The 25,110-nt window shown below is 46.7% G+C and overlaps 1 protein-coding gene across 1 annotated transcript; it reads left to right on the plus strand.

Moving 5' to 3' along the window:
• Positions 1-571: 571 nt before the first annotated feature.
• On the plus strand, positions 572-5,396 carry LOC142302097 (transmembrane 4 L6 family member 5-like). The gene is made up of 5 exons (XM_075343179.1): positions 572-785; positions 1,015-1,080; positions 2,647-2,825; positions 4,658-4,859; positions 5,076-5,396. The coding sequence occupies exons 1-4, from the start codon at positions 603-605 to the stop codon at positions 4,854-4,856; spliced, it is 627 nt and encodes a 208-aa protein (XP_075199294.1). The 5' UTR covers positions 572-602; the 3' UTR covers positions 4,857-4,859; positions 5,076-5,396.
• The last annotated feature ends 19,714 nt before the right edge of the window (positions 5,397-25,110 follow it).

A 25,110-nucleotide genomic window follows, 5' to 3' on the forward strand; every position in this document is an offset into this window, starting at 1 on the left:
TGTTTAGATGTATAATGTTTTTGTTCTAGCGTCCATTCTTGGTGATCTAATGGTCTGATATATTGTCTTGATGTTCTAGAGTTCATATTTGGTCATTCCTTGGTTTGATATATGTTTCTATTGTTCTAGACTCCATTCTTCATGACTCATTGGTTTGATGTCCATTTATGATGTTTTAGAGTCCATCCTTGGTGATCCATTGATTTTGCATTTTTAACTTATCTAGATTTTATCATTATTGACTCAATAGTTTGTTGTTTTTCCTGTTCTCGTAGAGTCCACCTTTACTTGTTTGTCCTGTGTCACTGAGCTATGAGGCCACCTAAAAATAGACCGATTACATCAGTTATGGTCAGAGAGGTTTGTCATCATTTTTAGTTAACTTTTTTTTTACACATTTTATTATGACGTCTACCTTTCTGAGTGTACACCCCTCCTCCCTGTATCACCGTCTGTTCTTCTGTGTCAATTATAGTCCATATTCCACGGTGACTCATACCCTGTTATCTACGAATCCATGGGGTTGGGTCCGGAGATATAAGGAACCAGGATCAGTGTCCTCACCACAGTCTCAGCCGCCAGGTCTACCACCTCTCGTCACCATGTGTACCGGAAAATGTTCCAAATTTATCGGGATCTCGCTCTATCCTTTTAGTGTCATTTCCATCGTAAGCAATTTGATCCTGCTCTTTCCAGATTGGAAAGTTGACTTCATCAAGAATCCATCGGAGCAGATAACACCAGAAGTCCTGTTTTTAGGGGGAGTTATAGGAGGCGGCATACTGGTAAGCTCATCGGATTTATAATATATAGTGTGATCTGGGCTTAGAAGGTCTCCTATTCTGGAAATCTCATTGACTGGGGCTCTAGGTGTGGCCATCGGGGCAACCAGCTCTGTATTCTTTTGTGGTCCATCTCACCTTCTGGTTGTCAGAGGACCCTACAGCCTCCGTTCTGTGATCTCCTGAGCCTAGAACATGGCGTCCTGATAACTCTGAACTCTTCTTATCCCAGGTGCTCATTCCGGCCATCCACATCCAAGCCACCGGGCGAGAGGGATGCTGCAACAACCGTTGTGGGGTGAGTCCACCGGGTACATGTATATTATAAACATACACTCACTACAGCTTTACTTCAGGTGCTAGAGGATAACAATACTACACCAGTATAACGTGGTTACCAGGGCTAGTGAGCCACTGTATCTAAGTCTATCGGGTGTGGTTCTACCTGTTACATCTAAGTCAGTTATATGTAATACTCCCTGTATTATCTAAGGCTATCATTTGTTACACTGTCTGGTGTATCTAAGCATATCATGTATTACACTGTCTGGTGTATCTAAGTCTATCATGTGTTGCAGTGTCTGGTGTATCTAAGCATATCATGTATAATATTACCATACCACATCTCCTGGGCAGGGAAGGAAGCAAAAGAGTATACATAGATAACAGCTGATTCTTTCTGTGAGGTAAAACATTTCACTCCCTGTTATTAAAATTTTTTGTTATGATTCTGATTGGTTTTGTATTAGTCTCCGGTGGACTGGTTGTTCCTGTTCTCAGGCCCTGTGGGAGGGGGCTGTTTGTTGGAGCCTTGTTCTGGGTGATTGCTCTGCTTTATTTTGGAGCTGCTTCACTTGGGACGCTACAGTTGTTGCTGGCTCCCGTAAGTGACTGTAGTGATCTTGTCCCACTACCTTTTTCCCAGTACCCTCATCCACCTTTTTCCCCGACCCTGACTTGACTCTCTGACTCCCAGACCCCCGGCTTGTATCCTGACCTTGGCTCCACTCTCACCCTTTATACTTGACATGTCTTCCTGGCTTCCAGACCCCCGACTTGTATCCTGATCTCGCCTCCACTCTCTCCCCTGTGTACCTGACGTGTCTGCCTGGCTTCTAGACCCCCGACTTGTATCCAGACCTCAGCTCTGCTCTCGCTTTTTGAACTTGACATGTCTTCCTGGCTTCCAGACCCCCCCATTGTATCCTGACCTCAGCTCCACTCTCTCCCCCTGTGTACCTGAGGTGTCTTCCTGGCTTCCAGACCCCCAGCTTGTATCCTGACCTCAATACCACTCTCTCCCTTGTAACTGATGCAAATTCCAGGCTCCTGACCTTTGGCTTGTTTGACTACTCCTCCACTAGTGTATCTAGCAACATCTAGTGTTGTAACATCATACTTCTCCTCCACTAGCGTATCTAGCAACATCTAGTGTTGTAACATCATACTTCTCCTCCACTAGCATATCTAGTGACACCTAGTGTTAGAGCATCACAAATGATTTTCCTCACAGAAAGAATAAATTGCGATCCTGGGCTGTAATGTCTGTATACTCTTTTGCATCCTGCCCAGCCCACGAGATGGGGTATGATCAGACCATGTCCCTGTACGGTCAGACACAGCCATTACACAGTACACAGCAGGGACACATATATAACATTATCTCAGCACAGGAACATTTTATTTAATGACATCCAATTGTGGAAAGTATTATTATTCCGAGATCTATTGTTTTTGTGGGGGAAAAACCCCTTTAAGTATCTGTTGTATCTAAGCCCATGATGTGTAACACTGACTGCTGTAGCTAAGCCTATCTCGTGTGATACCACCTTAAACCCAGTATCTCACGCCTTCTCTCCCACAGATGTTCCTCTCCATCATCTTTGCTGCCATTGGTGTTGCTGGATCCGTGTACGGCTTTGCGTCGGCCGTGTTGGGGATGGTCCGAGGACCTCAATGCTACTACACTTTCCTCAATGAAACCACCGGTAGACAAGAATCCACGTGGGGACGGCCCTTTTACTCCACCCTGGAACAATTCAAGTAAGGATTATTGGGGATGATGGCGCCACTGAGTAACATCCACCTTGCTCTTCCTTCACCTTCCACCCGCTGTAATAATGGGGCTTAATTCTTAAAGATGCCTCTTTAGGAGGAAAATAAGGCGGTGTCGTAGTGTGGAGGCAGTTGTCCTGGGCTCCAAAGTGGATGGAGCGCACATTCATTACGCGCTCAGCTTCTGTCACCTCGATCGCTGCTCATGCAGAGCGCAGCAGTTGAAATCAGTTTGCAATTTGCTGCTGCGCTCTGCATAGATGACAAGGCTCGGTATATTGTGGTGAGTTTTGTCATCTCGGTTGCGGCCTATGCAGAGGACAGCAGCCAATGACCAATTCATCTCAACTGCTGTTCTGTGCAAAAGAGGTGGCCAAAATGAAAGAAGCTGAGCAGCTAACGGATGAGCGCTGCGCATGAGTCAATATTCTTTTCATTCAGTTTGAAGAGCTGCTTTCACATTTTTTAACTTTTTCTAACTAGTCTTAAGTCTAGGCTTAGGCTTCAGCTTAACACTTGGGTTAAGCTTTATTTTAATACTAGGATTAGGGTTAGGCTTCAGTTTAAGGCTAAGGTTAGACTTAGGCTGCAGTTTAGGGTTAGGGTTAGGCTTATGCCTTAGTTTAGGCTGGAGAGATGCTTAGCCTTCTGCTTAGGTCTAGAGTTAGGTTTCATTTTAGGGCTAGGGTTAAGCTTAGGCTTTAGTTTAGGGCTAGAAATAGGTTAAGGCTTCAGTTTAGAGCTAGGGTTAGGATTCATTTTAGGCCTAGAGTTAAGGTTAGGCCTCAGTTTCAAGATAGGGATAGGCTAAAGCTTTAGCTTAGGGCTAGGATTAGGATTCATTTTAGGGCTACGGATAAGGTTAGGCTTTAGTTTAGGGCTAGGGATTGATTAAGGCTTCAGCTTAGGGCTACGGTTAGGAGTCATTTTAGGGCTAGAGTTAAGGTTAAGCTTCACTTTAGGGCTAGGGATAGGTTAATGCTTCAGCTTAAGGCTAGGGTTAGGATTCATGTTAGGGCTACAGTTAACGTTAGGCCTCATTTTAGCGCTAGGGATAAGGCTAAGGCTTCAGCTTAGGGCTAGGGTTACATTAATTTTAGGGCTAGGGTTAAGGTTAGGCTTCAGTTTAAAGCTAGGGATAGGATTCATTTTAGAAATAGGGTTAAGGTTAGGCTTCAGTTTTGGGCTAGGGATAGACTAAGGTTTCAAATTAGGGCTAGGGTTAGGATTCATTTTAAGGCTAGGGTTAAGGTTAGGCTTCAGTTTAGGGCTAGGGATAGGTTAATGCTTCAGCTTAAGGCTAGGCTTAGGATTCATGTTAGGGCTACAGTTAAGGTTAGGCCTTAGTTTAGCGCTAGGGATAGACTAAGGCTTCAGCTTAGGGCTAGGGTTAGATTCATTTTAGGGCTAGGGTTAAGGTTAGGCTTCAGTTTAGGTCTAGGGATAGTTTAAGGATTCAGCTTAGGGCTAGGGTTAGATTCATTTTAGGGCTAGGGTTAAGGTTAGGATTCAGTTTAGGGCTAGGGATAGTTTAAGGATTCAGCTTAGGGCTAGGGTTAAGGTTAGACTTCAGTTTAGGGCTAAGGATAGGTTAAGGCTTTTAATTTAACTCCATCCTGTCTTATACCGCACTCACAGTTGCAGACCATGCCCAGCAGAGGGCAGTGGTGAGATGAGCGTTCCTACACTCTTTCTGGACACCAGAGGAGCTGTGAATGCAGCTTTGGATGTGATTGGAGTATAAGACTAAATTAAACATCAGACACAAGGTTGGGGTAATTCTTCTTTTAGTCCTGGTTAACCCTTTCTTTCTCTTGCAGTGATGAGAGTTACCTGTTCAACAAGAATGATTGGAATTTCTGTGACGAGCCCAAAGGGGTAGCGGAGTTTAATATAATCCTGTTCTCTATTGTGCTGTCCTCCACCGCCATCACCCTGGTCCTGTGCACTATCCAGATGCTGAACGGTCTCTTTGGCTGCCTCTGCGGAACCTGCCGGAGCAAAGGTGGCGAGGCTTAAATGGTAAGATGCTCTCTGCTAAGGTTTACGTCACATTTTCCAGATTAACATTCACCTATAACAATGGAACTGTCAAAGAAAGTGAAACTCTGCTGAGATTTCCTGCTGTGAGAGGGGAGAAAGAGCCGCCTCGTCCTCCGATCAGAGCTGGTCACATGGTACAAACATGGGCATTTTATATACAGTGGTGTTAATTGATTTATATTTTTTGGTTTACAGATGACCCCCATCAATGAAACTTTACAGACCACTTATCCCCTCTTCCACCCCCCATCATCGCTTCTCTTCTGCTGACGTCAAAGGCTGGATCCTTTGACAACCCAAACCTGGTTGGTTGAAGCTGTCTACCTGGCCGAGCATGACCGAGGACCCCAGGGAGTCAGGATGACGGGGCCCCGAACCTCAGACCGACTCATTTTTTTTTTTTTGCACTAAGGCTTCTGGGAGTCTCTTGTGATGTGTATATAACGTATATACCAGTCATATTATTATTTATGATTTATATTGATGTTAATTTGTGAATAAACTCAGATTTGGATATTTGTGTCTCATCATTATACTTATTTCTATTGGGTAAAAGACCTTTGTATTATAAGTGTATACTGTTTTCCCGAGTGTGTCACTTCCGCAGGTTACATCTTATATTGGAATGGATTTACTTTCTTTTGATGCTGAAAGGGTTAAGGACTTTTTCCCTGCTGGCTGAGATTACTCATAGCCATAATCACATCTGCAGCATTTTGTCTTGACGCCCTTCCGTTATATATACCCACCCCTAACTTTACTCCATGCCGGTGATAGATAGTCCCTATACAAACCACGATAAAGGGGCTTGTGTCTGCATAGCTGTGGTGTCAAGGAGTGCAATTTGCCGTGTCTTTCCCTACCCATTTATCTTTCTTTCCTCATGTTGTTTTACTGTAGTAGTGGGACTGGTGTCTCGGTGACTTACTCACTAGCCAGGGCAAGTGCAGGGTCAGCAAAAGTCTAGTCAGGTGACGGCGCATAGGGGAAGGACCCATTTAAGGACGTTAGGTAGCTTAGGGATCAGTGTCATATGAGTGTGAGGTAGTGACCCCTCTGGGTCAGCAAGGGTCTAGGCACATGATGGCGTACAGAGGGAAGGACCTATTTAGGGACATTAGGGAGCTCAGGGATCAGTCCCAGGTGTGTGTGAGGTTGTGACCCATCTCCCTATCACCAGGGACTTCCTTGTAGGGATTATTCCCATCTCTAAGATCCTCTCCCAATATGTAGTAGGTGTAATAATAATAATAATCATAATAATAATATTAGCAAATACCTCCAATCAGAAATGTCGTATAGTTCTCCTGATATAGCGATGTCTCTTACCTCATGTGCAGGGCATTGCAGCTTAGGTATTCATGGTTACATTCACTCATATAGTGACAGTTAGTTGATTATGATTATAACCATGGATACCTAAGCTGCAATGCCCTGCACATGAGGTAAGAGACCTGGCTATATTTGGAGAACTAACTGTCACTATATGAGTGAACGTAACCATGGATACCTAAGCTTCAATGCCCTGCACATGAGGTAACAGACCTGGCTATATTTGGAGAACTAACTGTCACTATATGAGTGAACATAACCATGGATACCTAAGCTGCAATGCCCTGCACATGAGGTAAGAGACATGGCTATTTAAGACAAACTAAGGGGTACTTTGCACACTACGACATCGCAGGCCGATGCTTGCGATGCCGAGCGCGATAGCACCCGCCCCTGTCGCAGCAGCGATATCTTGTGATCGCAGCCATAGCGAACATTATCGCTACGGCAGCTTCACACGCACTCACCTGCCCTGCGACGTCACTCTGGCCGGCGACCCGCCTCCTTCCTAAGGGGGCGGGTCGTGCGGCGTCACAGCGACGTCACACAGCAGGCGGCCAATAGAAGCGGAGGGGCGGAGATGAGCGGGACGTAAACATCCCGCCCACCTCCGTCCTTCCGCATAGCCGGCGTGAGCCGCGGTGACGCAGGTAAGCTGCTGTTCCTCGCTCCTGCGGCTTCTCACACAGCGATGTGTGCTGCCACAGGAACGAGGAACAACATCGGATCATCGCATCAGCGTAATTATGAAAATGTCGGAAACTACACCGATGATACGATTACGACGCTTTTGCGCTCGTTAATCGTATCAAAAACGCTTTACACACTACGATATCGACAGCGACACCGGATGTGCATCACTTTCGATTTGACCCCACCGACATCGCAGCTGCGATGTCGTAGTGTGCAAAGTACCCTTAAGTGTCACTATATCAGTGGATGTAACCATGGATACCTAATCTGCAATGCCCTGCACATGAGGTAAGAGACATGACTATATCAGGAGAACTAACTGTCACTATATGAGTGAACATAACCATGGATACCTAAGCTGCAATGCCCTGCACATGAGGTAAGAGATATGGCTATATCAAGACAACTATACTACATTTTTAATTGGAGGTATTTGCTAATATTATTATTACACCTAATAGATATTGGGGTAGGATCTTGGAAAAGGGAATACCCTGTTGACATCTTCCCTGGTCTTCCCTCTGTGTTGCACTGTACGCTGGGCGTTACCTCATCCCGGGGTGACAACTGTATGGCCAAAAGAAAACTATGTGTCCCCTCCACATTAAATTTAAGGATCTTTTCTGACCTCAGGCAACCCCTCTGCAGATATAACGGTTTCTTCTTCTACAAAATTTTGGAGGTATCTGTGGGAATTTTTGCCCCCTCATATGTGACGCCCTGGACTAGCAAGGTAGTCACAGGTAGGCCCTGCATAACACCGTCCCCCTAAAAAGGTAACAGCAGCCAACACATTAAAACCTAGTCACCTCCCTCTGATCTTAATGGACACACCAGGGGGCAGAGCCAGGCGGTTGGCCACGCCCACCGAGGAGTCCAGAGGGCCTGAGGCAGGAGAAACAGTCAGTCAATCAGAGAGTCAGAGTAGTGAGTTGAGAGGAGTAGAGTGCAGCAGGCCTGTGGTGACAGGTCTGCAGCGGGAAAAACTGACAGGTGTGAGGGTCGTAGCCTGCACACCTTGGTTAGGAGGCAGGCAGTGGCCTTAGCCTGCAGGAGCTGGGAAGACGGCCAGGTGGAACCGTAAGGGACCGGGACAGGGTAGTGGCCCGCCGGTACCGAACCGGGGAACCGACTGGAAACCGGAGCACCAGGGGGGTACTCAGACCCAGAATGAGGCCCAGAAGCCACTGGACCATGTCGAATTTAAAGATTGAGGTCTGGACCTTAGGTCCTTTCCCATCCCAAGTCCCGACAGAAGACAACAGCCCACCGAAGGGGATAGAAAGCCACCGCACAGGCAGAGAGATCCCACGGGCCAGCGCCTGCGGGCAAACGGACTCCACCGACACATACACAGCCGGGGAGCGGACTCCTGTTGCTGAGGCACAGAAGTCTACACAAACATAACGAGGTGCAGGAGAAAGGCCAAGACCACCAACCCGGGTGGGGGACAAGACGCAGCCAGCTGCGGGCACCAACCACCATCAACTTTGTTTACCAGAGACTTGTGTGTGTCAATAATCGTAAGTACAACAGTGCCATCCAGCCTCGCACCACCCTGCACCGCCCAACCACTATCCTAAGCGGGTCCCGGGGCCACCATCCCTGCCTACGAAGGGGTTAACATCTTGCTGCACGACCATCTCCCCCGGGTGCCCCCGTAACTGCAGCGGTGGTGTCTACACCTTCACCACGTCCCGAGGGTGGCGTCACGAACTCAAACATGGCTCCGGCCATACACCTACCTAACCACTCCCATCGAGATCGCCAGCAACCCCTTGCAGAGTGACATGACCCCCGGGTCCGGAGGCGCTCGAGCCACCCACCAAATGAACCCGGATCCGAGCGGCTCGGCTGCAGCCGAGCGTGGAGCGGTACACTTCGACTCTTCTGGCGTCATGAACAGGATTGACTCCATTCACTTACCCAGTGAAGTGCGCCTTGAAGCGGAAGTCAGCGGTGATCCGTTGCGAAATTTGGAGAATCCCGCCAGACTCTTCTTCCCCGCAGAAAGGGCGTGAAAGCGGAAGCCCCGCCCCAAGAGAACGCGGCCTTGCAGAGAAAGTGAGCGGTCGCAAAGCGAAGCTGCCTAGCAGAAAAAGGGAAGGCCGCGAAAAGACCAAGGGGGGCGGGTGAAGCTGCCACGCTATGTGACCGAGTTGATAAAGGGCAGGGACTCCAGGACCCTGCTACACCTCTGGTTCCTGGACCCTGAGCAAACCGCATGGCTGACCCGTCCCGCAAGCCCGCAGCCCCGGAGCTCGCGCCTGGAACAGTGGCGTGGGTGGAAGTCCGGACGGCGCTAATGTGTCATCGGCTGCAGACCCAGGTGCGGTTCCTGATGGACCGGTGGGCGGCCGAGATGGAGGAGATTGCTGCGGCCGTGCGGGTACGTGAATTGGAGGCAATTTTGGAGGAGCAGGAGAGCGAACCACGCCCTTATGTCCCCCAGGGACCGGCCGACGCGGCTGAGGGACCCGGTCTGCCCCTGCCCTCCATGTTGCTTCCCTCACCACCCGTACCGGCTGCCGCCGCTTCCCCGCTTAGCCCGCTGCCCCCGACACCTTCAGCGGAGCCTGTTCAATGTACCCGTGAGGAGCCGCTAGTGGAAGCAGCCCGCGGACGGCCAGTCACTAGGCCGAAGCCTATCCCGCTCCCGTGGAAGTTGCTTGTTCCCGGAGTGGACCCGCCTGTCCCGAAGGAGACCGCGCCCCAAGAGGCCCAGGCACCGACAGTCCGTCCGACCAGGAAGGTGGTGGATACTGACCAGAAGAAGGCCCAGGAGGTAACGCTGGCCACTCCCAGGTCCCAGGCCTCAGCTGAGATCTCGCGGGGTTGCCGCTGCCAAGCAGCAGAGCCGGCCGCGACACAGCAGGGTTCCCCACAGAGGGTGTCGGTCGTAGCCGGCACGAGGGAGATCCGGCTGGGCCCGACCCCCGCGCAGAAAGACCCAGAGCAGGCAGACGCCCCGTATTTGGAGCGGCAGCAGAACCAGCTGGGCCGGGAAATAGCGACATGGGAAAAACAGAAGGCCGAGGTGCTGGCCCGTACCATCCGGGAGAAGGAGAATCTCCGGAGTGCCACCTACCGAGCACGGGGCCCGACTTAAGAAGGCCAGGCCCGGCAGTTCGACCCCCGGCGTGGATGGGGGTTTATGTTTGAACCGGGCCTGGAGGATGAAATCTTTGTTTCCCGGCAGGACGTCAACCCTCACCTCCCATTGGGTCACCCGGATCGTGACCTGGAGCCCGGCAAGCTCGTCACCTACACCGGCATTGCGGGGAGAGGGGCTGGTTCGCCCTCAGTGTCAAGAGAAGGGTGAGCCGCAGTGCCCGGAGGCACACTTAGTCCCCTCCCCCGCCATACAGTCCTGATGTGGTGCTGGAGGAAGAATATGAAGAGCACCGGTGTTAAAGGTAGCGGATCCCGGCTACCATGTTGAAGTCCCCGTTGGGACCATACTGCCCGTCCCCATTGGGACTTTGTTGATTTCCCCGCTTAACCCATGAACAAGGCCGAGAACTTGCAGGCCACCCAAAAACTATTGGGTTTGTAAATAAGTCCTGGACCACCCTTTCTGGTCCCACAGCCTCCGGAGAGGCAGGCTGGAGGAAGGGCCTGCGTGAATGTGATGGCCGAGGCCCTGTCACCAATGCAACCGGTGACAATCCTCCGGGTCAGGGGTCCCCTGGATATGGGGCCACTGAGAGACTGCCGGGTATGGAACTTTGTACCCGGCCCGAGTGGGCAATACCCGGACCCGTTCCTGTTTCCTGGACTGGGGCAAAGGGGTGCTGCCTGTTTCCTAGAGGCAGCATCAAGGGGCAGGTTTGTTTGGGTGGGTGACTGTATGGACCCGGTCCCGTCCCGTTTCCAGTTACAATAAAAATGTTGCAACGTTTAAGCAACATGCCTCCCGCAAGGGAAGAAACCTCACATATGCTTGAAAAATGTAAATAATGTTATTAAAATTGTATATGTTTTTCCCTTTTTTATCTTTTTCAGTTAAAATAAACGGTGGTGGTCGGACAGCCCGCGGACGGTCTGTGATTAACCAAGGGGGAGTGTGACGCCCTGGACTAGCCAGGTAGTCACAGATAAGCCCCGCATAACACCGTCCCCCTAAAAAGGTAACAGCAGCCAACACATTAAAACCTAGTCACCTCCCTCTGAGCTTAATGGACACACCAGGGGGCAGAGTCAGAGGGCCTGAGGCAGAAGAAACAGTCAGTCAGTCAGGGAGTCAGAGTAGTGAGTTGAGAGGAGTAGAGTGCAGTAGGCCTGTGGTGACAGGTCTGCAGTGAGAAAAACTGACAGGTGTGAGGGTTGCATCCCGCACACCTTGGCTAGGAGGCAGGCGGTGGCCTTATCCTGCAGGAGCTGGGAAGACGGCCACGTGGAACCATAAGGGACTGGGACAGGGTAGTGGCCCGCTGGTACCGAACTGGGGAACTGACTGGACACCGGAGCACCATGGGGGTACTCAGACCCAGAACGAGGTCCAGAAGCCACTGGACCACGTCAAATTTACTGATTGCGGTCTGGACCTTAGGTCCTTTCCCACCCAAGTCCTGACAGAAGACAACAGCCCACCGAGGGGGATAGAAAGCCACCGCACAGGCATAGAGATCCCACGGGCCAGCGCCTGCGGGGAAACGGACTCCACCGACACATACACAGCCGGGGAGCGGACTCCCGTTGCTGAGGCACAGGAGTCTACACAAACATAACGAGGTGCAGGAGAAAGTCCAAGACCACCAACCCGGGTGGGGGACAAGACGCAGCCGGCTGCGGGCACCGACCACCATCAACTTTGTTTACCAAAGACTTGTGTGTGTCAATAATCGTGAGTACAACAGTGCCATCCAGCCGCGCACCGCCCTGCACCGACCAACCACTACGCTCCCCAAGCGGGTCCCGGGGCCACCATCCCTGCTCATGGAGGGCTTAACATCTTGCTGCATGACCATCTCCCCCGGGAGCCCCCGTAACTGCAGCGGTGGTGTCTACACCTTCACCACATCCCGTGGGTGGCATCACAAACTCAAACACGGCTCCGGCCGTACACCTACCTAACCACCCCCATCGAGATCGTCAGCAACTCCTTGCAGAGCGATGTGACCCCCGGGTCCGGAGGCGCTCCAGTCACCCACCAAATGAACCCGGATCCGAGCGGCTCGGCTGCAGCCGAGCGTGGAGCGGTACACTTCGACTCTTCTGGCGTCACGAACAGGATTGACTCCATTCACTTACCCAGTGAAGTGCGCCTTGAAGTGGAAGTCAGCGGTGATCCGTTGCGAAATTTTGAGAATCCGCCATCTTTTGGCTGCAGCCGAGTGCGGGGCGGTACACATACATTTGTGAGGTGACCCTGATGTTAGGGGGAGGCCGAGCTCACAGTCTCCATTATAGGTGATGGATGAGGCTGAGGTCCGGGCTCTGTGCATCCGTCATGATTTGCCCCTCCATGTCTGTACGTACATTGTGCATCGGGCACAGTCATAGGGAGCAGAAAAGGGTCTTCTCCAAACTGTCCCCACAGAGATGCAATTGTCCACAATGTCTTTGGTTGAAGCATTCATATTTCCCTCCACTGGATCTTAGAGGCCGCAGCCACCTCTGATAACAGCCCGGAGCGTCGCCCTCCGCCATCTGTACAGCAGGCACAGTACAGTCAGGGGTTAACATCCTCCATCTCCAAACCCAGACGACTCCATCAGATGCAGATATAAAAGTGTGAGCCATCACTGCACAGAACACGTCTCCTCCAGAGTCCAATTCTTAGCTTTTTTCTTTGTTTGGTCCCCCCTGCCCCCCAGAAGGGACATGAACATGTGACCATCAGAACCCGTCATGTATGGGGCAAGCTCAGCTCCTGAGCCCGCGACAAAAACCTGCAAATTACAGCTGTCACAGATGTACATGTGACGCCCCTGGACTATCAGGCCATCACAGGGTGCTGCACGCGCTCTCTCTTAAGTGCAGTATCCAAATCCCTCATGGTTCTAGGTCCCCCTCTTACAGTGCTGCCTCCACCAGCAAATCAAATCCTAGATACACCCTGCAACACACCCACCAGGCACACCAGTGGGCGGCTTGAGCGGAATAGGGTCGCCCACCTAGGGGTCAGGAAGGGGAGGTGAGGAGTGTTGAGTAGTTGTTGAGGAGTAGTAAGGTGGAGGAGGTTTTAGAGTGGTGGCTCCAAGGAGAAGCTGTCTAGGTTGCAGACGGTGGTCTGGACCTAGAGGAGTCGGACCCCCAGGTCGCAGGGGATTGAGGCAAGGTGCCTGGGACTTGTCAAAGAGGATGGTCAGCAGTCTGGTCCTATCACCGGTCCGGGACCGAAGGCACAACGGGGTACACGGACCCTAGGTTGGGGAGAAGCTTCAGGCAACCTGGCAATTAGCCTGCGGAGAACAGAGCCTTTATGGACTGTTCCCACTCGCTCCAGAATCGGGGCACTAGCGCAACAAGGGGGAGAGGGCCTTCCATACAAGTGGCCTACAAAAATCCCAAGCGTGAGCCCTGAGAGCAGGCTCCCACACTTAGCCACAGTGGGGAGCGGGGCCCGGCAATTTCCAGACTACCGTGACACTACGGTGAATTTACACTTTGTGCCAGGAGGCAGGTCACGGATCACCAGGCAGTACTGCAGGGGACAGGACCTGGACAAGCTCCCCTCAGCGGCAGCGGCACCCAGAGACTTGGTTTACCCGGTTGTCAGCGTCTGCTTATTGGCTGAGTGAGTACCTGAGTGATTTCCCCTTCATGGCACCCTATAGCACCATTCAGAGTCCCAGGGCCTACCACCCCTACCCGTGGAGGGCAACGACACCTTGCTGTCCCACTCCATCACCCTGGTACTCCCAACGGCGCGGCGGTACTCCCAATTACCATACACCACGGGTGGCATCACAAACTATAACTCCCCTGTAAATATCCCCCTTTTTACTTTAGAGTGTGGCCCCTAAGCCCCCGGGTCCGCAGACCCTCGAGCCACGAGTAATCACCACCCCCGGACCGGATCCGAGCAGTTCGATCCACTGCTGGGGCGGCACATACAGAAATTAAAAAAAACCCTGCGGTATTTATCCCGCATATTAATTGTCAGCAACAAGAAAAAAAACTAATTCATATGATCTCCAAAATGGTCTAATTAAATCCCCTAAATTAAAGGTCTAATTTTAATAATTGCATCACCACTGCCACCTAGTGGACACATTATTATTATTATTATTACTATTGTGCTGCTGTAATACAAGACTTCCACCAGCAGAGGGCGACATTTCCATCCTCGTCGCCTTATGTGGACGCGTTGGATTTTCTATTAACATTTTGGATGAATTGATTACATTTAATTTTTATTCTATTTATTTTTTGGGGTCAGGGAATTGGAAATAAACAGTAAATTTCATATTTTCACAATATTATTTTGTTTTTCTGGCGATGAATAAGTTGGGTAAAGATCATTATTTGGATTGCTTTTAACCAATTCCTGCATTTTTTTTCATTCTTTAGTGTTTTCGGGGGGGGGGGGGGGGGAAGGGTGTTTCGCCCTCTTCCAAGAGCCATCACTTTTGTTATTTTTTTTTTCCAGCAGCATAGATTTATTAGATTTATTTTTTTTCGTGAGATCTTGTTCTTTTGAGTGACACCATTCACTCGCCGTATAATGTACAAAGAAATGGAGAAAAAATGTCCAAATAGAATGAAATGACCTTTTTCATTATGTAGTTGTGCTTGGAGAAATCGTACTTTGGTGGATTCATCCCTAGTGAAATTGTTTATCTGGTTATTTTTACATATTTTTTTAAAGGATTGTTTTTTTTAATTTTAAGGACCAACAGGCAGCAGAAGGGTTAATTGTGAGCTCTGTATTTAGTTCTTAGTCCCCCAGATCTGCACTTCATTAACAGGGGCCTCTCCTGATGAAGTATCACGGTAGAGAAAACGACCAGAGCGACCAATCACAGAGCAGGTTACGTACAGTGCCTTGCGAACGTATTCGACCCCATTGATTTTTTCAACCTTTTCCCACATTTCAGGCTTCAAACATAAAGATAAAAATGTTAATGTTCTGGTGAAAAATCAACAACAAGTGGGACACAATTGTGAAGATGGACGAAATTTATTTCTTATTTTAAACTTTTTAAAAAAATAAATAACTGAAAATTACACACTAAGGCGCTACACATACCTTAGTGTGTAAAATAAACAAAAGGATGCAGTTCCCTGTAGTGGCCTGAGTGTCTCAGGGGCGCTACAACTTTAATCCAAAAAGAGAAGTTTGGGGGTTTCAGGTGTCACTCCTGATCTCCAGGGGACATAAATAAATATTTAGAACACAATTATTAATTTATTATCTTTATTTTTTACTTTCCCTTGATGTATCTATAGACGTGACCAAAAGTCCTGAGACAGATACAAGAGTTCTCTTCGATGCTTTTCGCTCTCTTAGTCGGATGTTTCAGTGGTTACTGAAGTTACATAAGTTTTTACACTTTTATTGCCAAATACATTCAAGTTTATGGAAGGGCTCAATATTTCCAGGGCGGACCCTGATTTCTCTGGACTTCTGCCCTTCGCCCCGACAGCTGGACATCATCCTTTGGGCCAAATCCTGACTAATGTGATTCTTGTCTCAGTTCTTGGAGTTTATCCTAATTTCTGAGTTTCTGTTTCTCCATCTGCTTTTTGATTATTTACCTCAGGTTCTCAATGGAGCTCAGATCTGGAGAGTTTCTTGACCATGGTGGACCCAAAGTTTCAATGTTTTGTTCCAAGAGCCACTTAGTTATCACTTTTACCTTCTGAGTTGATCTCCATCATGCTGGAAAAAGCATCGTCGCTCCATGAATATGGGAGAAGAGGCTCTTGGAGTGTGTGTAGATCCCTTTCAGTCATGCCAGTGTTATTAGACAAAATTGTGAGTGGGCGCTCTCCATGAATGAGAGGCCTTCAAACATGAATGATCTCAGGAGGCTATACTGTTCGCAGACACAGGACTCAACTCAGTCTTCACCTCTTCTTCTCTGGACAATCGTTCATCTAGATGTCCAAAACAGTCTAAAGGGGGCTTCATCAGAGAAAATAACTTCACCCCCATCCCCTGCAGTCCAATCTCTCTACTTATTGCAGAAAGTCACTGTCACAGCAGAGAAAAAAAGACCATACCTGCCGTATAGGACAACACACAAGAAGGGGGAAGGAATGCCTTATAACTAGGGAAATGGGGAAAGTGGTGTCCCCTGACAACGACCATCAGCTCACCCTCACCGACCCTATACAGGTTCCACACCTGTTGACGAGGCAGGATACCTAGGGCCCTCTCTTAGGCTACTTTCACACATCCGGTTTGAGCCGTGCGGCTCAATCCGGCTGTGAAACCTATGCAACGGATGCGGCGAAAACACCGCATCCTTTGCATACGTTTTTACATGCGGCCGGTCCGTTTTTCTCTGGTTGCGGCACGCTACTGAGCATGCGCAGTGTAAAAAAATGCATGCGGCGGCCGGATGCGTTTTTTTCCGCATCCGGCGTCCATAGGCATGCATTGCAAAATGCGCCGCAGCGGCCAGATGCGGCGCGATGCGTTTTTTTTTGCCGGAGCAAAAAACGTTGCAGGGAACGTTCTATCCGGCCGCGGCATCAGCTAAATCTGCCGCATGCGGCAAAAACCGGACCGAACGCAAGCCCCTGCGGCACAATACGGCACTAATGTAAGTCTATGCAAAAAAATCCGCAACCGGCGTAAAAAAAAAAACGGTTGCGGTTTTTCTGCAGAACGCCGTATTGTGCCGCAGAGCAAAAACCGGAGGTGTGAAAGTAGCCTTACCCTGGCAAATGGGCCCTAAGTAAGGATGAGCTCTTTGTCAACATCCCTATCACTACAGGAAGACAAAAGGGAACAAAACAGAGAAAACATGATGGCAATCACCAGAGCCCTGATAGATAGCAAAGACAACACTTATCTGAGCTGCAGCAGCCACAGACGTCTGGAGCAACAGAAGATGACCTTTCCAGAATTCAGCAAGGAACAAACTATGAACCGCACCCAAACCACCCCAGGGTGAGGTTTATAAAGGAGGTGAGAGGCTGGCAACTGAGAGAAAAACTGATCATTTCCAAGGGTCATCGAGTCCGCAGCTGCAGAAACAGGGAACTGATAGATAACAACACGTGCTCTGAGATATTCTAGAACTCACTGCCACTGCATTGTCAGCCAGTCGTGACACCTCCATGACAGTCAGTCTTATTTTGATGTTTTTCTTGGAGAGTAGCAGCTTCTTTGCTTCTCTTCTTAATGCCAGGCAGCCTCCAAAAGCCTTTGCCTCACTGGATGTACAGATGATGACCACTTGCCTGCTGGGTTCATGAGTGGAGGCTTCTCATCTATGGAGAAGGCTCACTCACAATTCTGCCTAAGAAAACTGCCATGAATGAAGAAGGGCATCTTCTCCAAACCATCCAGGAGCAAAGTTGTTATCTAGAATGCTTTTTCCAGCATGATGGAGACCACGTCACAAGGAAAAAGTGACAACTAAGTGGCTCTGTGACATTTTGGGTCCAAGGCCAGAAAACTCCCCAGATCTCAATGCCATTGAAAACCATTGTTTATTTTTTCAAAAAGTGGGGGAACAAAAGAAATTGTGATAACTCTGAACATTGATGAGAGAAGAATAGGTCATCATCAATCAGGATCTGACCAGGGAGAAGGACGGAGTAATAAGGGACAACTCTTTAAACATTGAGGCTTTCCAGAAAGTCCGTATATTTGCAAAGTGTAAAAACGTATGACAAGTTGATACTTCGGTAACCATAAAAACATCCGGCTAAAAGACCGAAGATAAGAACACTGAAACCACAAAAGTCGAAAACAAAAATTTGCTTCTGTCTCAGAACGTTTGGCCAGGACTGTACAGATATTTATTTTTTTTCCTTTCCTCATGAAATATAGATAATGTACCTTTTTGGCATTTTTAATAGTTTTTTGTTACCTATTTATTAAATACTTTTACTACAACTCGGTTTATGACCACAATACACTTCCAGTCTTTCCTGCACAGCTCTTCCTGTTTGAGGAACATACATTTTCGGAGCGAACAGCACTTTTTTTTGGACATTACATTTAATATTATCAATGACATAACAAAAATACCGAGTCTGTGGCCCCTCCAGGTAAATATCCTTGGATGCCTTTAGATAATGTAAATTCATTTTATGTTATTGACGAATCCCACCCAAAGTGCAAAAGTCAATGTGATATTATTTCCGGTCCATGATTGCAAGTAATGGTTTGTAACTAGAAGTTTGGACGGTTTGCATTTATTCGATTTTTGAGGAAGGAGGGAATTGTTTCCCCTCAAAACACATTTAAAGCACTTGTAATTGTAATTTACAATTGTAATTTACAAAATTACAATTTAAAACAAATCACTCAAATTACACATCATTACTCAGTGTGTGTGAGATGTAAGGATACGGGGCTGATCTCCTGGTCTCACCTCCTGCATGATTAGACAATACCGGGTACATACAGTAGCTGGACCACACCTTTCAGATAAGGGCTCTGTGGGTTAAGAGGCAGTACAACCTAGTTTAGCTTTGTCACATTACAAAAACTTCTATCAGCTCTGCTCTTCACATAACACTGTCAGCTCTGCTGTACTGCCCCTCCCCCCTCACTGCCTGTCCAGAGGTGAAAGCTCAACTTATAAGCTTTGGATGAACAATTCCATAGATCCCAACCAGATAAGATGATGCACTATACAATGAAATCACAAGTGTACGTACCCATAGACCCTGAATAGAATATAAATGTACCCTGATACATAGCAATACATGTGTTAAGCGGGCTTTACACGCAACGACATCGCTAATGAGATGTCGTTGGGGTCACGGAATTCGTGACGCACATCCGGCCTCGTTAGCAACGTCGTTGCGTGTGACATCGCAGGAACGACCGGTAACGATCAAAAATACTCACCATATCGTTGATCGTTGACCGGTCGTTCCTATACCAAATATCGTTGCTGTTGCAGGATGCAGGTTGTTCGTCGTTCCTGCGGCAACACACATCGCTACGTGTGACACCGCAGGAACGAGGAACATCACCGTACCTGCGACCGCACGCAATGAGGAAGGAAGGAGGTGTGCGCCCCTCCGCTTCTATTGGACAGCTGCCTTGTGACGTCACTGTGACGCCGAACGAACCGCCCCCTTAAAAAGGAGGCGGTTCGCCGGCCACAGCAACGTCGCTAGGCAGGTAAGTATGTGTGACGGGTGTAAGCGATGTTGTGCGCCACGGGCAGCAATTTGCCCGTGACGCACAACCGACGGGGGCGGGTACGCTCGCTAGCGATATCGCTGCGTGTAAAGCAGGCTTTAGTCTATTTGATTTCTACCATTTTGTACATGAACCAGGTAGCTCAGGATGCACAATGCTGCTGTATACACGCAAAAATATAAATTTATTTTTCAGTTGGTATATTGTATTGTTATTTAATTAGATGTCATGTATAGCAATGTTCATCCTGAACTTTTTGGTGCATGTAGAGATGACAAGAAGAAAACTGATGCACATGTATTGCTATGTATCAGGATACATTTATGTTCTATTCATGGTCTACGGGTTCAACAATGAATTTCCTCTTTTAGTGTATCATCCGCTTATCTGGCTGGGATCTATGGCATCGCTCAGGCTGAACTTCCTGGTTCATGAACTGAATGCCAGAAGTATAGTAGAGGGTGACAAACATGTTTTGCTATTCGTCAATACAAATTAATATTTAATATATTTTCCTATTGATTGGAATGCATACAGTAGCATTGTGCATCCTGAGCCTCCTGGTTCATGTACAGAATATCAGACATAAAACAGACTAACACACATATATTTCTATGTAGCAGAGATAATTTATATTCCATTCAGGGTCAATAGGTACAACAATTAATTTAATGGTTTAGTATATCATCAGCTTATCTGGTTGGGATCTATCACATTGCTCATCCTGAGCTCACAAGTTAAAGGGGTTTTCCACTACTTGGACAACCCCTTTTTAATCCATATGTTTTCTACCACTAAAATAATAACACCTATACTTCCCTCCAGTGCTGGAACCATTCCAGCAGTGTAGGCACTGCCTCTCCTGGGGATTGTGTGACATTATTATGAATTAATATTATTATATTATCCGAATGTCTGATTACATCCAAAGGAGAGAAGAGTGAAGCCAGCTCTGATTGGCCGCAGGTATCACGTGACATAATGATGTCCCACAATCCCCAGGAGAGACAATGCCGAGGTGAAAATAGCTTTTATTGGCTTAGTGGTTAGCACTGCAGCCTTGCAGCGCTGGGGTCCTGAGTTAAAATTCCACCAAGGACAACAACTGCAAATCGTTTGTATGTTCTCCCCGTGTTTGTATGGGTTTTCTCTGGGTTCTCTGATTTCCTCTCACAATCCAAAGACATACTAATAGGGAATTTAGATTGTGAGCCCCAATGGGGACAGTGTTGCCAATGTATGTAAAACGCTGTGGAGTTAATGGAGATACAGTCAGGGCCAGAAATATTTGGACAGTGACACAAGTTTTGTTATTTTAGCTGTTTACAAAAACATGTTCAGAAATACAATTATATATATAATATGGGCTGAAAGTGCACACTCCCAGCTGCAATATGAGAGTTTTCACATCCAAATCGAAGAAAGGGTTTAGGAATCATAGCTCTGTAATGCATAGCCTCCTCTTTTTCAAGGGACCAAAAGTAATTGGACAAGGGACTCTAAGGGCTGCAATTAACTCTGAAGGCGTCTCCCTCGTTAACCTGTAATCAATGAAGTAGTTAAAAGGTCTGGGGTTGATTACAGGTGTGTGGTTTTGCATTTGGAAGCTGTTGCTGTGACCAGACAACATGCGGTCTAAGGAACTCTCAATTGAGGTGAAGCAGAACATCCTGAGGCTGAAAAAAAAGAAAAAATCCATCAGAGAGATAGCAGACATGCTTGGAGTAGCAAAATCAACAGTCGGGTACATTCTGAGAAAAAAGGAATTGACTGGTGAGCTTGGGAACTCAAAAAGGCCTGGGCGTCCACGGATGACAACAGTGGTGGATGATCGCCGCATACTTTCTTTGGTGAAGAAGAACCCGTTCACAACATCAACTGAAGTCCAGAACACTCTCAGTGAAGTAGGTGTATCTGTCTCTAAGTCAACAGTAAAGAGAAGACTCCATGAAAGTAAATACAAAGGGTTCACATCTAGATGCAAACCATTCATCAATTCCAAAAATAGACAGGCCAGAGTTACATTTGCTGAAAAACACCTCATGAAGCCAGCTCAGTTCTGGAAAAGTATTCTATGGACAGATGAGACCAAGATCAACCTGCACCAGAATGATGGGAAGAAAAAAGTTTGGAGAAGAAAGGGAACGGCACATGATCCAAGGCACACCACATCCTCTGTAAAACATGGTGGAGGCAACGTGATGGCATGGGCATGCATGGCTTTCAATGGCACTGGGTCACTTGTGTTTATTGATGACATAACAGCAGACAAGAGTAGCCGGATGAATTCTGAAGTGTACCGGGATATACTTTCAGCCCAGATTCAGCCAAATGCCGCAAAGTTGATCGGACGGCGCTTCATAGTACAGATGGACAATGACCCCAAGCATACAGCCAAAGCTACCCAGGAGTTCATGAGTGCAAAAAAGTGGAACATTCTGCAATGGCCAAGTCAATCACCAGATCTTAACCCAATTGAGCATGCATTTTACTTGCTCAAATCCAGACTTAAGACGGAAAGACCCACAAACAAGCAAGACCTGAAGGCTGCGGCTGTAAAGGCCTGGCAAAGCATTAAGAAGGAGGAAACCCAGCGTTTGGTGATGTCCATGGGTTCCAGACTTAAGGCAGTGATTGCCTCCAAAGGATTCGCAACAAAATATTGAAAATAAAAATATTTTGTTTGGGTTTGGTTTATTTGTCCAATTACTTTTGACCTCCTAAAATGTGGAGTGTTTGTAAAGAAATGTGACAATTCCTACAATTTCTATCAGATATTTTTGTTCAAACCTTCAAATTAAACGTTACAATCTGCACTTGAATTCTGTTGTAGAGATTTCATTTCAAATCCAATGTGGTGGCATGCAGAGCCCAACTCGCGAAAATTGTGTCACTGTCCAAATATTTCTGGACCTAACTGTAAGTAAATAAATATTATTATAATTATTAATTTACTGGAAAAAACATAGACATTGAAACAGAATTCCGCAAGTAGAGGATAACCCCTTTAAGCGGTCAACTCTTGACAGGCGGTGATGGGGGAGGTGCAATACAGCTAAGATGACAGTATTACAAGAGGAAGAGAGGTGATAGAACGGTCTGCATTCTAACACAGCTATACCGACTTTATCTGAAATGTGGAAGTCCTTGTGCTCTACATTCCCTGACAGAAGTTCTGTCGCTTATCCATGTTATGTAAATAAAAGCTTATAACCTGAATTTAAATTCATCCATTGGTTTTATAAATTACTCTTTTGAAAGCTGAAACCCTCCCAAATTTGGTTTAGGTTCTGAAAATAAAGTTGCTGCAAAGCTGAAATATTGATCATTTAATGAACACAGAAAGGTCAGATTTTGGCAAGACAAATGTTTTGTCGCCTTGTCATATAATGCACCCAATCCTAGTTTACATCCTCACCTGTGCTCAGTAAATGATCGGTTAATTAGTGGGTGTGTATAAAAAGAAACCCAGCACCCCAGACCTTCACTTGAACTGCAACTTAACCTCTGACAATATGCCAAAAATCCACCCTGTGACCAAACCCTTGATTATCAAGAGGCTGAAGACCAGATCCACTGCAGAGGTGGCTGCACCTTTAATGTGTCTCAGCTTCAAGGACAAAGAATTATAAAAAGATTTGAAGAGACTGGAGATGTTTTTGACAAGCCCAGGTCCGGCAGACCACGCAAGACAACTGCTCAGGAGGAACGTTTGTTGGTTAGAAAATCCAAAGCCAGCCCCTCTTCCACTGCAGCAGAGCTCCAACAGGCCTGGTCACCTCAAGTCCCTGTGTAAACTAGAACAGTTTGTAGGTTTCAATCTCGAAATGGCCATCATGGTCGAATCAGTGCCCAGAAGCCAGCACTAAACAAAAGGCAATTAAAAAACCGTGTGGCATTTGCCAAGTCCCACAGGTTGCTAAACAGATGGACGCTGGGAAAGTGGCAGAAGGTGGATTTCTCTGATGAATCTTCAGTTGAATTACACCACAGCTGCCACAAATACTGCAGGAGACCTACTAGATCCCGTATGGCTCCAGAAAACATTTAAGTTTGGTGGTCGAAAGATCATGGTCTGGGGTTACATTCAGTTTGGGGTTGTGCCACACATTTGAAAGGTGGAAGTTAATATCAATAGCCTAAAATATCAAGAAGTATTAGCTACCTCTTACATTCCCAATCATAAATGAGGTCATATTCTGCAGCAGGATGGTGCTCCATCTCATACATCCATCTCTACAACTAAGTACTTCCTAGCAAAGGAGATCAAGGTGCTCAAGGACTGGCCAGCCCAGTCACCAGACATGAACATCATTGAGCATGTTTGAGGTAGGATGAAAGAGGAAGCTTGGAAGACAAAACCAAAGAATCTAGATGAACTTTGGGAGGCATGTAAGATGCATTCTTTGCTATTCCTGATGACTTCATCAATAAATTGTATGAATCATTGTTGAACCTCATGGATGCAGTCCTTCAATCTCATGGAAGTCACACAAAATATTAAATATGGCTCTTATAGCACCACAACTTCGTTCACCCATGTTATGCAACATATCTTTGTATTAGAAATTAATTATTTGTGTGAATTTCACATTACTTTCTGTGGGCGACAAAACTTTTCTCTTGCCAAAATCTGACCTTTCTGTGTTCATTAAATGATCAATATTTCAGTTTTGCAACAACTTTATTTTCATAACCTAGACCAAATTTGGGAGGTTTTCAGCTTTCAAAAGAGTAATTTATAAAACCAATGGATGAATTTAAAGTCAGGTTATAAGCTTTTATTTAAATAACATGGATAAGCGACAGAACTTCTGTCAAGGACTGTATATCGAGCATGGTCTAATCATGTAGGATGAGAGACCAGGACATCAGCCTTTTACATCTCACACAATGTGGTGTGTTCCTTCTCTATGATGTTGCTGCCTGCTTATGTTTGGGCAACTGATAAAGGCAGAAGGTGCAGACGCCCCTAGTAAAAAAAAACTAACAAATAACATCCACTTGGACTTTAAAAAGTTAACTCATTATGTGCCAATACTTTGATTGCTTATATCTACATACGGTAAAATAAAATAAAAGACAACAACACTTTTACACTTTTCAGCTACTATTACAAAGTTAAGATTCAAATACCCAAAATAGCTATTTATAGGGTAAACACAAATGGTTTTCATTTAAATTAAAGGAACCTATTGTGTAGCCACTACTCCAAAACACGTCAAAAATAACAGGAGAAAACAGGAGTATAAAGTGCAAAAAGTAAATATATTTTATTGAATAGAAGGTGGTAATAAAAACAAACACTCCGGTTAAAAAATTGTGACAGGTGTGACAGCAATATAGTAATATATACAGTCATATGAAAAAGTTTGGGCACCCCTATTAATGTTAACCTTTTTTCTTTATAACAATTTGGGTTTTTGCAGCAGCTATTTCAGTTTCATATATCTAATAACTGATGGACTGAGTAATATTTCTGGATTGAAATGAGGCTTATTGTACTAACAGAAAATGTGCAATCCACATTTAAACAAAATGTGACCGGTGCAAAAGTATGGGCACCCTTATCAATTTCTTGATTTGAACACTCCTAACTACTTTTTACTGACTTACTAAAACACTAAATTGGTTTTGTAACCTCATTGAGCTTTGAACTTCATAGGCAGGTGTATCCAATCAAGAGAAAAGGTATATAAGGTGGCCACTTGCAAGTTGTTCTCCTATTTGAATCTCCTATGAAGAGTGGCATCATGGGCTCCTCAAAACAACTCTCAAATGATCTGAAAACAAAGATTGTTCAACATAGTTGTTCAGGGGAAGGTACAAAAAGTTGTCTCAGAGATTTAAACTGTCAGTTTCCACTGTGAGGAACATAGTAAGGAAATGGAAGAACACAGGTACAGTTCTTGTTAAGCC

This window comes from Anomaloglossus baeobatrachus, chromosome 4, assembly GCF_048569485.1.
Source record: "Anomaloglossus baeobatrachus isolate aAnoBae1 chromosome 4, aAnoBae1.hap1, whole genome shotgun sequence".
In the NCBI taxonomy this organism is placed as follows: Eukaryota; Metazoa; Chordata; class Amphibia; order Anura; family Aromobatidae; genus Anomaloglossus; species Anomaloglossus baeobatrachus.

What these genes read in the sequence shown, in the direction of transcription:
- LOC142302097 (XM_075343179.1), top strand. Translation starts at nt 603, where the DNA reads ATGTGTACCGGAAAATGTTCCAAATTTATCGGGATCTCGCTCTATCCT. An exon ending in TTATAGGAGGCGGCATACTG is followed by an intron (nt 786 to 1,014) that starts GTAAGCTCATCG and finishes TTCTTATCCCAG; the next exon opens with GTGCTCATTCCGGCCATCCA. An exon ending in GCTGCAACAACCGTTGTGGG is followed by an intron (nt 1,081 to 2,646) that starts GTGAGTCCACCG and finishes TCTCTCCCACAG; the next exon opens with ATGTTCCTCTCCATCATCTT.